The following is a 14,224-nucleotide window of genomic DNA, read 5'->3' as shown; positions in this document are numbered from 1 at the left end:
ATTGATACATTCTACTAAAAAGAAAGCTCATATTGACAAGCTTTTGTTTCTTCATAATTTAGCAGTTTAGAACTAACCACTGTTACTATATTAGTTCCTGCAGTCTTTACCTACTATTTGCTTATATATATAAACTTACAAAGAGCAAAGATGATTTTTGTGTCACATTAACATACCATTACATCATGCTCAGGGAATTTTTCAGTAAGGAAGCGAAGGCCTAGATCCTTGTCAGTGATATGTTCAAGATTTATATTACTGCTAGTTCCATTAGTAGCATGAAGAAATAGATCTTCTTTCAGTCGTTTAGGAGATTCACCTTCTTCATCACTATCACTGATGACAGCACACCTTTTACGTTTTATAAGGCGACAAACTTGTGGAGATTCCAAAGAACTAGGTACAGAATTCAATGATGCAGTAGTAGTAGTGCAAGAACTAGATGTTGGTGTACTTACATCACTGCTGAAATATATACTTAATTTCATTAACATTCAAGAAAAATCAGACATAAAAGTATAGGAATATTTTATATTGTGAGGCCTAATGTCAATGATACTTATAAACATATGTTTTAAATGTGACAATTTAGATACTAAAAATGACAAAGTGTTGGAAACCAATAGGCCCAACATTTGATATACAAATCCCATAAAGTGCATATATTTTTTCTGTAGTTTACATGACTTTTATCACACACAAACACAAGTTTTTCTGGGATTTCTATGGCTTAAAAATTAAAAAATTCTTTATAAATCAAAAATAGGATTTATTTTCATAGCAACACAGATACTGAAAGTTAACATTTTTCTACACTGAAAACATATTTCTAGTAGATACTTACCTCCGCTAACAGAATGGCATTTCCTGACTTGTACTGCCCTCTTTCTGTGCACATTTTTGCTTTCCACTAGCCTTGATACTTCCACCTACCCTCAAGTTCACATGAGGCAACTGTATGATAGCATACAAATGAGCATGAACAACCCTCCACCAATAGCAGTGCGACACAACTCCCAGCACAGTTGACTCCCCTCTATGCAGCTTAGCCCAAAATCACCTTGTGATTGGGTAACAGAAAAGGAAAAGACACCAGAAGAGGAGAGAAAGGGTGGGAAGTGTGAAAAATGGCAAGAATCTTTCAGAAATACATTTTCAGTGAAAAATGTTTACTTCTGATATGATATCTTACCTCTTCTCACAGAATAACTAGAATCCCACACTGACCTGGTGAAGGGTGGTGTAACACTATCTAGATAAGTCCCCTTCAAAAAAGTGCCCAAAGGAAGCCCATGGGGTGTCTGAATAAAGAGTAAGAAGAAGTAAGCCTCCATGGTACACCACCCCAGTGGCTAGAAGCTGGTAAGTGGTAAGGACTCCCATACTCTACTGGAAGAAGATGGGGAGTAAATAATGCGTTGGAGAGTCCAGAAGAATGCAACACTGGAGACAGTGCAATGGATGACTGCAAAAGCCTATTTGAAAAGCAGATCATTCCTGATTCAGTCAAATGAAGGAGCAGCAAGGATGGGCAGCAATCCCCTTCTGCTTTACTCATTTTAGTCCATGAGTGTACAGTCTGGGGCGACCATATTTATGATCTCAAACATCACAAGGAAAAACCTACAAGCAGTGGGCGTTATTGACCTGATTGGACGTACAGTGCAGGTTTAAGAATAAGTATATCTGGTCAGACAAAGCTGCTACTAAACAGGATCAGAATATGTGAGAAATGTCCCTCTAAAGAAGAAAAAGAGGACCTACCCTCTCATAGAGAAACTGTGGAGCTAAAGATGGCAATGGAAGGTAGACAGTAACCTGCAGAGCATGAAGCAGCCATATAATAAAGAAAATGTGAAATAAATGCATGGGGAGTAGTCTACATGCCAGCATGAACTACATCCTCTAATATACAACAGAATTGGAAAGCCAGAGACATGGTAAGGTGACAAATTTGATGAGAGAAGACATGGAATAGACAACCAAGAATAACCCAGGCAAATAATCTAGCAATTCCAACCTATAAAGGTAACAGGAAAAGCATCATGGGAAAGGGAATGGTACAAATGGGAAGAGAGTAGCACAAGCCACATAACAGCAGAGAGCCCAAACAGGAACTAAGAGGTGATCCAAATCAGAACAATGATAAAGGTGAGAAAAGAAAAAGAGAGAAAAGGAAATGAAGACAAAAATACCCTCACGTGAGGGCGATGTTGTGTGCAAAAAAGACCGATTCGGGTATAGGATGACATAGGTCCGGTGAGATAACGTGCAAGATACATCAAAAGTGAATAAATCCACATGCCAACATGAAGGAGAGAAAAGGTTTGTAAGGAGAGAGGATATAAGGAACAGGATGACATAGGCTTGAAGGGAAGAAGCATAAGAGCATGGATGATGACAGTGAGTGTCCAAGCAGGAATTATAGCAGGCCTAAGGGGGCAGCAAAGACAGAAGGAACAAAACCAATAGGGTGGGAACTGGAGAAGTGAAGACACAGTGAAATCTTGTAAAGTGAAAAATGGCTGGCAAAGCTGCAAAATAACCAGAATGGTAGATACTAAAATCCACTTGTTGAAAACCAGGTAAAGAAGGAAGTCAGGTCTGGAAGAGTAGTAAGGGATGAAGGTAAACCATAATGAGAAGACCAACAGCAGTAGACATACCACTTATATTTGTAAACTGATAAAGAGGAAAGGCAAACAATGATAAATCATGTAAGCAACCTGCAGGAAAAATCCAACCCATTTGGCAAGGGACTGGACAAAAACCATGTGTGAAGATGGGGTGTTGGAAGGGAAGGATGGAGTATACCCAAATGAGGTTGACTGAGGAGGGTGGGTGAGAGGGGTTGAGGAAGAGAGGTGTTAGAAGAAGCAGGTTCATGAGTGAAAACCACAGCAGTGCTGGCCAAAGTGGTGCCATCACGATGATGCAACATGGAGTGGACTGAATGACTGAGAGGACACAAGGAAGAAGATGGATGTGTGGATAGGCATAGAGGGAGCAGCCCCCCAATCCTGACTGAAGGCATCAAAGGATGTGGAATTGGAGACCAAAACCTGGGAAGCTTAAAATTCAGGTGGGTCACAAATGCATCCAGTTCTAGGGTAGTTCACTGGGAACACAGCCAGCCAAACACCGGTGGGTTGAGGTACCACTCTGTGGGGGCACGATAAACAATCTATGACCAGATTCAGGGCACCTGGTATATGACAAGCCAACAATCAAATGTGATGATTGTGGGCCCAAAATAGAAGGTCCAACATGTGAAAACAAAAAGACCTTGAACGAGTGCCCCACTTTGCTAAGTGATGTACAAGAGAACCATCAAGTTGTCAGAATGGATTAAAATGACTAATTCCAGAGAGACAGAAGGAAGTGAACCAAAGCCCAGTGGATAATGAGCGGTTCCAAGAGATTGATATGCAAAGATAGCTCTGCAATAAACCAAAAGCATGTACAGATATGCACCCCAACCCTATAGTAAAGCATCTGTGAAGAGGTACACCTCTGGACAATGAGGAAGAAGAGGAACACTCACTGTGGTGTTGTCTCAGTTCAACCACCAGGCAAAGTCCATATGAAGGGAAGGAAGGATATGGACAGGAACATCCAAGAGATCCCGAATTAGATTCCACTAATCTTGTATAGCTCATTGAAGAGATCGCATGTGGGCTCCACGGAGGAGGGTCTCAAAAGAAACCCACATCTCCAAGAGAGATAAAACCTCTCGCACAGTTGGAGAACGAGATGAGGAAACAGTCCAAACCAGAATCTCCATAGATCTCAGGTGAAGGGGAGAAGAGAGGGCTCGGCTGAGATGTAAATTGAAAAATACCCTGAGGCAAACAAGGTATTGAGTGGGGGAGAGGAAGGACTTCATCTTGACCAGCCAACTGACTCATGCAGCCTCTCAAAGAACAAACTGAGTAAGAAGGGAGGGAAAAGATGACATGCAAAGGAGCTAGAAGTAGCCAGTCATCCATATAATGGTGGAAATTAAGGCCCCTGGAATGGAGAAGATGGGCAAATGCCTTGACCACCCAACAAAAAATGTAGGGAGTCGAAGAAGATGACAATGTGGAGGTAACGTCTGAGACATCCAACTTCATCTAACAAAGAACAGAAGTGAAAGCCCAACAAACAGATAGGTAGGACTCCATGGTGAATCAAGGTAGGTCTAAGAAGCAGTTCAAGGAAGAGAGATTGATGACAGGTCCTCAGTCTCCAGTCTTCACGGAGTATACGAACAAACAGGAATAGAAACCAGCTTCAAAGGATCCTTGTTTTATAGTACCCTTGTGAAGATATAGAATTGCCTCGGGAAGATGCAGGCTAGAAAGGGGATCTCGAGGAGGGGGAGAAGGGTATGATGGGACAGGGAGGAGGGGAACTAAAACAAATAATGAGCCCTTCAGAAAGAACCCTCAGGACCTAAGGGTCTGTGGTGAAGGAATTCCAAATGGTGACAAAGTGAAAAGCCTGGCTCCCACTGGACATGTCACCCTCCCCACACACAAGTGGTCACCAGGACTGCCAGGGGCACTAAAGCCATTGACAAACAAACTAGCAGGTAACCTCAGAGACCTTTATAGCAGGCACTGGTAAAAGAGAGAGAAAGGAGGGGGACAGGACATGGGAACAGGTTCAAGAGGAGGTTGAGACAAATGGGAAGCCAATGAGGAAAGAGAACAAAAGAGGGAGGCTAACATGACAGATATACGGGGGAAAAAAAAGTTGGTAAAATGTTACCGAAGTATTGAGATCTAAACCCCACAGAGACCTAAGAGAATCCAACTACTGGGAGCCAAAAAAAAGGAAACATAGACCTATGGGATGCCATATGATGTGAGGGTCAAGGCATACTGTCCTCCAAAACAGCAGTGGTAGCAGTAGTAACATGAAAATCCAAATGCATTTCAACTAAGAGTGGAAAGAGAAGTCAAAACAGAGAGCTCCAAAGAATCACATATTGAAATAAGATACATAATGCTACCATGTACGAATTAAATTCTCAGAACACAAGTGTAGCAAATGTAAATAAAAACTATGTTCCTGTAAAAAACAAAACCTGATTAAAAAGTAATGTGCAAGTGAAAAACAACTCTTAAAAACACAAGTGTCAATCAAGAAGTGATTTTGGGCTAAGCTGCATAGAGGGAGTCAGCTGTGCTGGAAGTTACGTCGTACTTCGATTGGTTGAGTGTTGTTGCATGCTCACTTGTATGTTATCACGCAACTGCCTCACAAAATGTAAGCATATAGAGGATAGTACAAGTTAGAAAAAGCTACTCTGTCAGTAGACGGAAGATATCATGTTGGAATAAGCTGTTCTCATATGTACTACCAATTTCATAAAAGTTTGCCAATAATTGATGATTTTTAGAGTTAATATAACAGTAATCATATGCTAACTGTATTTTTGCAATTTTATCTGTCTGTTTTAGATATATCTGTGGTTCCCGAAACTCCAGAATTAAAACAACAAACGGGACATTTGGTTAAACTAGAAGGTAACGATGTTGAATCCCCTACAAAAAATATAACTGAAAGGTAACTTAGTTTTACTCTTTGAGTAATAACATTTTCCTGTACAATTTTCACTTTTGCAGTTTTTCAATGGATTCCATTATTGAGACTATTGTATATGCAACTAAAAAGCTGGGAAAGTAAAACTTTGGAGAAACAATGCATTATAGACTGTCTGGTATAAAGTTTTAATGAACAAAAATTATATACACACTAAGACTTTTATTCAGAGAATGAAATAAATACTCTTTATGATACTGTTCTAAGTGAGCTATCTGAGATGAATTAAAACTAAGCAATTGATACCATCTAATATATATATATATATATAGATGAAATGTGAAGCAAGAAGCAGTTCAGTCAAAAATGACCCATCAGCCCAGTCCTCCTCTTCAGAATGACATTGGATTGGAAGCATCATTAGTATTTGCTGCAGCACAAATTTCATGCCACAGCCAGGGCAGCCCTGCCCACTCACCAGTATCCAGTGGGACTTTGTCAGTGGCTGATTTACCCTTGGCAGAACACAAGCTCAACAGGATATGGGCAATTCAGAAGAGTGGTCTGGATGGGTACAACCGTTGCATCTACTGCTGACGAATTCTTCCGCTCTTGTAACCATTCAAAATTTATCACCCCACGAACCCATTGCCACAGATGTTGCTTCCATCAGTGTGATAATGTCTCTCACACACAAGTAATACTGAAGGTTGTCCTATAGGTACCAAACTTCTCTGTTGAACCCCTTTTCTGAGCCTTGAACCCAACTCAATGTGTACACCAGGTCAAAATGTCAGTAGAATTTGGCCACGCCTGTATCCCAATCACTAGGTTACTCCTCAGTCAAGTGCTCAATTGAGTCAAACACAAGGCTGTCAAAACTCAACATCAAGAACTGCACTACCTGTTTCTGACTCAGTCATTCCAAGCAGTTGTTTATATTATTTTTGTTGAAGGGATAAGAATGACAGGTGAGCTCACACCACACCGTGAGGAAAAAATATGAGAAAAAAATACACAACGACTTCAATAATGGTGGCAGAAATATAATTTCAACTGGATCGAGACAAAATACTTACAAGTGGGATACATTATCTGCAGAAGGTAAAATCCACAGACAGTATCTCACCTATTATACCAAATGTTTTATTTGGTTATGATTTAATATTTTCAGGCATGCAGACTGAATAGTTTGTAACCAAGCAGTTTTACTGAATATATTCTTAATATTTCTTTCAGTGCAAGGCATAGTTTAAACACATATTGCTCTGTTTTTTTGGCACATAATTGTGTTCACGATTTCATATGCTACATTTTGACCAAACGAATGCATTTTTCTGAGCACTTTCAGTCTACAATGTATCATAGCAATAACTGTGTTTTTCAACTCGTTTGTTAAGTGTCATGCAAATACATTTCTATGTTAAAAGTTATATACGCAGTCTCTTTATTGGAATTATTAAAACAATGATCAATAAAGTACAAACTAGGATTTAGCAAACATGCATACTGTCTACGAAGTTTTAAAGTCTGTTTCTGTGAAGTTATGTATACTATAACTCTGAATTTAGACCTTCAAGAAATTTGGCAAACTTTTCGTAAACATTAAGTGTTTTGTAAACAAAGAATCCTATTTTTTAATCGAGTATTTTTACTAAAGATTTGTCTGTAAATTTCCAAAGCCTTCACTGAGTCAGTCTAAGTGAAAGGTGATTTTCATTAAGAATAAAAATACTTCATCTTACATTTTCATATTTCATTTGCACAACATTTAGAACATAAAAACTGAACATACATACTTTTGGTAAAACTTTATCTTCTCTTACTTTCTCTACCCTATCACTAACTGTTCATGAAAGCATCAACATTCAAGGAAATGAAAAGTTGAAAAATAAAAAATGCAACTAATATAATGCCATCTTTTCCTCTGCACTGACTGCTGTACTGATCATAAATAAAGTCCTAGTTACAGTTTGAATTTCTAACATTTTAACTTCTTATTTTGTGGTTTTACTGCTATCCTTGTTGTACCTACTGAAGTAGTAACTTTCACATGAATAGCAATATATCACAGATGAAGCTAATTAGCTGTTTCCCACAAAGCTAAACACCACTTAATTGTGAGGTGTCCTGTTATGTAGGTTCAAGCTAACGTAGTTGCATGTTTATTTACTGAAATTTTGTTAGGTTAAGGTGAGGAGTCTATAATTCTGGTTCATTTTATTGAAAAATATAAAACAGCAAATAAAAAATATACAAGAAAAACAAGGATTTATAGTACTCACTCACAGTGTATACTCCAAGCAGTTTACACTCAAGCTGTTGTTCTTTCATAAACCTCAAGTCTCACAAACTTTTTACAAAAAAAAAAGAAAAAGAATTCATGTGTTTTTTTCCAAAAGGCATTTTAGGATACAAAAGTATAAGTCAGTCGCTATAATAGACTGTCCCACAACTACTAAATTTATCCAACCTTAGCTAGAATTCAGCCAAGTGAGTAACATAAGTGTCTAAACTAAACAATTGGTAACTAGACTCCTGTAGAGACCATCCTGCTCTTCTTATGGTCAGTGTGAGATGGGAAAGAGCTTCTCTGGTGGGTTTGATATCTCACTACATCAACAAGGTGCAAGTTTTAGATTCTTGCTTGTAATTATGCATAGTTTGTGTTTCTAATTGCATGGAAACTGCAGAGGCTGTATTAGACATTACAAAAGTTTGAAGAGGAGAAACTTTTTTTTAGGTTACTTTTTTTTTAATTCAATGACTATTAGTACATAGCCTTTTTTTTTTCTTCAGTGATGCAACAATCAACTAGGTAAATTTAACTGATTATTGATCCTAGTAACATTGTTTTGGAAAACCAAAATATACTTAAGCATGTACTTAACTATTCCACTTACAGGAATATTTGTATATAAAGATTCATTAAGAAATCTGCTACAAAAAAAAAAGTTCAAACTTTGAATCTTGTGAAGTACTTGAAAATTAAAACTATTTTTTTTCTGTAAGTTTTTTTTTTAAGTTGTATTATCAACAACAATACCTACAAAGTTAGGATAACATAATGAAAATTAACTAACAAAAAACCAGTCAATTTATGATAAAATGACCAGTGGTTCTTACTCAACAATTATTCTTGCATTTTTTGGAAGTTAATATAAAATACAATTTGTAAAAACTGGATTCATTCGTTTTTAAACTTTTGAAATTAGTTTATGATCTTTACTCTTCAAGAAAAATATTTTAATTCTGAAAAAAAAATTAATATTTTAAATTTATTTATACCTTACTTAGAAAGCCAGATAAATTACAATAGTTTTGTGATGTCCTATTCTAATGATAAGTTTGTATTCTGTAATGGGCATATTTGAAATTTACAAAAATTAATTTGTGTTCACGTTAGTTTGAGAAAATCAATGAAGCTTAGTATGAGGGTTAACAACCATGTCTCTCATTTCCAAAATGCAATTTCATAACATTGTAAGTCCTAGAAATCATGGTTTTTTTATGTATATTTTTTATTTATTGTTCAACATTTTAATAAAAATAACTAAAACTTAAGCAATTACAAGCAACTAGTAACTTTATAAATATGTAATATACGGTAATTGAAATGTCATTGTATTTGACAAAATGCTGGTCTGCTAAGTTACAGATTTGTACTTTGTACACCAGGTTTACTACATAATTATAAATTTGTCTACTAAACGTGTTTTTCTTTTACTCAGCTGCAAGGTGCATGTCTCGTGACTTTTTTTTACAGCCTCATTATGGTCAATAAACTTGACATTAAAATATAGTATAACCCAAATTTTCATTAATTAATTTCTTAATTTTAAAAGGACATATTTAATATCTCAATCTTCACCTCTATCCCATGAAGCATCTGTGCACCAAGCTGCCCAGTTCAGATTTTTATTCCTCTACCTCTTAGTCTTCCAAGCTTGGCACAAATTACTTACACTATAGATATTGCTAAGCCATAATATAAATTTCTCCTCCAAGCTTATTGCTTTGCTGAGATATAACTAAGAACTTCAGGTGTTTGTGTGCTTTTCAGATCAAGTGTTTTGGCTTGGCAGAAACAGCAAAATGGCTCATGATGTAAATTTGGAATTACAGCAATCGTTAATTCTCCAGTATGTGTTAGGTCCAATGGATCGAGCCTGTGTATGTAGGCTTAGTACACTGTTCTACAATGTTAAACCTACTTGCTGCTGTCATAACATACACATTCAAAAACAAGTTCTGAGTTTTTAATTAGAACCCTTTCCCTTCTTTTGAAGCCAAGATTATTCCGTAATATTTCAAAGACCTGGTGATTTCTACAATTTGTGTGAATATATTGAAAGAAAAAATAAATCAGGATTTTGAAATATTATACTTGTTATAATCACTTTGCAGTATTTCAATTACATTCTTAGACTATTGTAGTGTGTATGCCTTTTAGAAGTCAACAAAGAATGATTACAATTATACTTGTCACGAGATATTAGTATTAGGCCTACTACATTTTTAAACATTACATTCTTAATCTAGTCAATTATGGATTTTCAATAATTAGAAGAGTGTATAGGTGTTTAAAAATATAATAGGCCTGACACTAATGTCTTATAAAATATAAACTTGTAATCATTCTTTGCCGGCTTGAAAAAGGCATACACACCATCACAACTGTTGTATCAAATGGTTTATATAAATGGTGTTCCAACCACTGCTGCGTTTGTTGTATCCCAGCCTACCAGAAGAGATCTGGATTGAGTGAAACACGTCATCAGCAATTTAGATGACAAATACAGTGTGACTGGAATACTATTATTAATATTATACACTCTTCTAATTCTTGAAAATCCCAATAAATGAGAACGTAGTGTTTAAAAATGTAATAGGCCAAATACTAATGTCTTAAGACAAGTATAATTGTATCTTACAATATCAACAGCTTCTCTGCAGTTTTAACATTAACCTACCACATATAGCTATACCAAGGTAAAAATGCTGGGATGGACAGCAACCTTAACCACCATTATGGGATGAGTTTTTGTACAAAACTTCAACTAGCAAACAAGAGAGCAAATTTAAAAGGTATATTATTCATAAGTTCATATTGTAATGTTGATTCATATTTATTTCAGAAATTCTCATAATAACATTAACTGATAAAAGAAAGTTTGTTTACAATATAATAGTCAGGTAAATACACCATTTCACAATGTCAACCTAAAATTCCTTCAGGATTAATACATATGAGACAGCCAACTATGCTAATTTCAATTCATTATAACATAACCACATTTTTTAAGGTTTCTTTTACTTCAAACACCATTTCTAAATCCATCAGATGCAATTCTTAAATTCTCAGTCTCTACAAAAAAAAAAAAATTTTTCCTGGACATTTATTAAAATATGAGAAATTAAATATTCTTTTAGTCATTTAATAATACACTTGAATATTTGTTGTTTTTCTCAACTGGGTTAATTTTTTACTTGTGTTATTATTACCAAGACTTAAAAAACCTGGACTTAACTGTACATCTTTAATTCTTAGAGAAATGCCCGAATGGAGTCGAGACATTTTTAGAAGGCCAACTAACAAGGATTCAAGTGTTAATAGACCAACAATTAGCAGCAAGTATACTTATCCACCAGAGCCAAAGCGTTAGTGATAAGAAAGATAAAATAACCAATTTGAGTGTATTCTGGGCACCCAACAGAAAACATTTTTCATATATTAATTTACAAGTGTCACAAGCTATTGCTAAGAAATAGTACTTCATCATCTCTAGAAAGTTATATCTTCAACAAGGGAAAATTTCTTTAATTCATGACAACAAAGAAGCAAATTTATGCTTATGAGTTATTAGCATGAGCAGTACATGTCACAGGCACACCACCAGACATAACCTAAAATCCATAATGGTCATATGGCATCCAATAAACATGGTGTTTAACCTCTTCCAATCCAGTATCAATTGTCAACCACACTAAAAAACATGGAATTTCCAAAGGGTTAACAAAAGCATGCACACTGAGCCTTCAATGTGGTAAATCGAGATAAACTTATCCAATAAACCAATTATGAACTTAATGACAATGCAGCACCAGTTTTCTTCAACAATATTGGTATAACTACATATATACACTTGGAGAAGTTCATGACTGACAAATTAAACATACTTATGGAAGAAAACTGTGATGTGAGGTTCCTCGTATTTTAATAATCAACATCACCAACATAAATAAGGTGTGACAGTTACTTTAAGAGATTACTCTGAATACCCCTCAGTATTTAATGATTATATTTCCCATATTTAAAACTTTTTTATAAGCAATATCACAGAGCTGGACACATACTCCATGATCAGTATGCAATGCAAAGCATGTCAAGTATTCTATCTTCTGAATATGCTGTTCACTGACATCCAGAAGAAGAATACAGGATTATTACTTTGAAACCATTGGTGAAAACTAATTGTGACTTTCATCAATGTTGACTTACAGGTCTGGTTCGAATAGTTTGTCCTCTATGCTCTAGAATCTTCTGATGAAGCCATACCAACCCTATACAGTTATCAAGACCAAACTTCTTCAGAATGACATCTTCTAGATGAGATCTGAGAAAATGGTACAGCTTTCAGAACCTCTTACTAAACAGATTAACATCCTTGAATCAGATAACCAAAGACTGAGTATTTTTTCTGATATTTTCATTGACCTTAAGAAATGACAGACAAGTTACATAATTTTCCAGTTACCAACTCTAAACAGAATCAAATGCTTAAATCTTTGACATCCTTACAAAAAGTATGAAATCTGCATTTCACTCAGTTCACATGACTATGAATATTCTAGATCTGTGCAGATGGAAAAGTATCTCAACCTAGAAGAGGAATTTTATGGAAAGATAGGAACAGAAATTATGCCTGATGTTGAAAAATGGCATAAAACTTTGATTTCGCTTGGTGCAACAGCAAAGAAGATCTGTGAGCCAAACCATTCATTTCAAAATGACTGGGATTGATGATGAAGAGATGAATGTCTGCTATGATTTAGGGAAACATATTTGTAAGCTATCTCTACTAAGCAAAATAGTCATTACTGTTCTCAGCCTCTCTTCAACTGCTGCAGCAGCTGAACAATCCTTCAATATACAAAGGTTTGAGCACTAAATATATTACAGTACAACACACTTCATAAACAGTTGGTATGCTAATACACATAACACACAATTTTAAAGATTTCGCCTTGAGAAACTAAGACTGAACACACACATATCTTTTGAACAGTTAGAATATTATGATCAGATTGCCATATTCACAGAATAGGAAGATGAGAAAAAGCTCAAGAAGATAGAAGACATGACTGAAGAGATGTTTCAAAACAGAAATAATGCAGAGAAGTTAGAGGAGAAGAACCATTCTATGAACAACAACTCTTAAGTTTACATCTTTAAAAATAGCTTGTTAAGTCATATTAGAAAAAAAAGAAACAATTCTTTATTTTTATTTAAAAGTTAATTTCAACTGTGACTATGGTCAATTAAATACTTCTGGAGAATTTTCATAAGGTTTTTGATCTGTTTATGTCCATACAAAGAAAAAAAATCACAGCACTATTTTGAATTAACAAGTTTATATGAAAAAGTGGATGCAAAAATTTTGTAAACTTAGTCACTATAGTATTTAGTTTTTTGTTTCATCTCGTAAAAACATGTCATACACTGGATGCTCATAACTGTTTCATACTCTGTACACTATTATAAATACCATTACTATACTTTATTGTTTATTTAACATGTAGTTTTATTAAATAAAGTTATGTCTATGAGAGTCTGTTGGTCTGACTACAAAATATTTTGAAATAGATCAGTATTTATCGATGTAACAGGTAATACCTGCAAGAAAGCATAGCTTAAATGCCATGCATGAAAATGGTAAAATAAGAAAAATTCAAGCAAAGTGTATGAAAACTACCACAAATGTTTTGCTTGTTATGGCTAGTAGCAAAATAAAACGTCTCTAATAATGTGTGTATTAAGTATTGAAATAAGTTATATTATTATTATACACACAATTTTTCAACACCAAGAAAAGAGCATGCCATATATCATCACAGTCTGTAAAACCATCCAATAATATAGATAAAAGTCTATCCTTGCACTGTAACTCTGTTTAATTAAAGCATAATACCTTTAACTCCTAGCATCTACAGACAGTCAAGTGTGTTATATTAAAACAACTTTGAGTATGCAGATCAGGATGTCACATGGCAACCAAAGCTAATATTAAGTCATAGTGGAACTTATTTCTCAGAACCACCTTTTGACATTGTTTGTCATTTCATTGGTAGGTTTGATGCTACTTCAAATTAATAGTTTTTGGGGAGAATATATAATGGCTTTTTCTAATATAAAATATGAATACACACAGATCATAGAGGATGTGTTCAAATTGGGGACTTAGAATTCCCAAGACTGAGATATCCCTCGTACTTAATGACATTGGAAAAAATAAGAAATATGGATTAACTTGGAGAATCAGGATCACCGAGAATGTGACCAGCAAAAGTCATATCCCACACACACACACACACACACACACACACACACACACACACACACAACAAACTAAAGTAAGTACTCTAGTAACAGATAGTAACTAACTACTAGAGGACGAACCAAAACCAAAAC

The 14,224-nt window shown here is 35.4% G+C and overlaps 1 protein-coding gene across 2 annotated transcripts in view; it reads right to left on the bottom strand.

Annotated features, from left to right (window-relative positions):
* The window catches only part of LOC106464829 (SWI/SNF-related matrix-associated actin-dependent regulator of chromatin subfamily A containing DEAD/H box 1-like), a 58,571-nt gene that overhangs the window by 31,728 nt on the left and 12,619 nt on the right, over window positions 1-14,224 (bottom strand). Inside the window, exons 1-2 of one of the 2 annotated variants that reach the window (XM_022392628.1) lie at window positions 8,266-8,270; window positions 177-477 (exon numbers count right to left, since the gene is read on the bottom strand). In XM_022392628.1, coding sequence (XP_022248336.1) covers window positions 177-179 — 3 coding nt within the window. In that variant the 5' untranslated portion in view covers window positions 180-477; window positions 8,266-8,270. Of the gene's footprint in view, window positions 1-176; window positions 478-8,265; window positions 8,271-14,224 lie in introns of those variants that run through there. The other variant, XM_022392629.1, reaches the window with a different exon arrangement.

This window comes from Limulus polyphemus, unplaced genomic scaffold (genome assembly GCF_000517525.1).
Source record: "Limulus polyphemus unplaced genomic scaffold, Limulus_polyphemus-2.1.2 Scaffold1753, whole genome shotgun sequence".
Lineage (NCBI taxonomy): Eukaryota > Metazoa > Arthropoda > Merostomata > Xiphosura > Limulidae > Limulus > Limulus polyphemus.
This window is presented reverse-complemented; position numbering and strand designations above follow the sequence as displayed.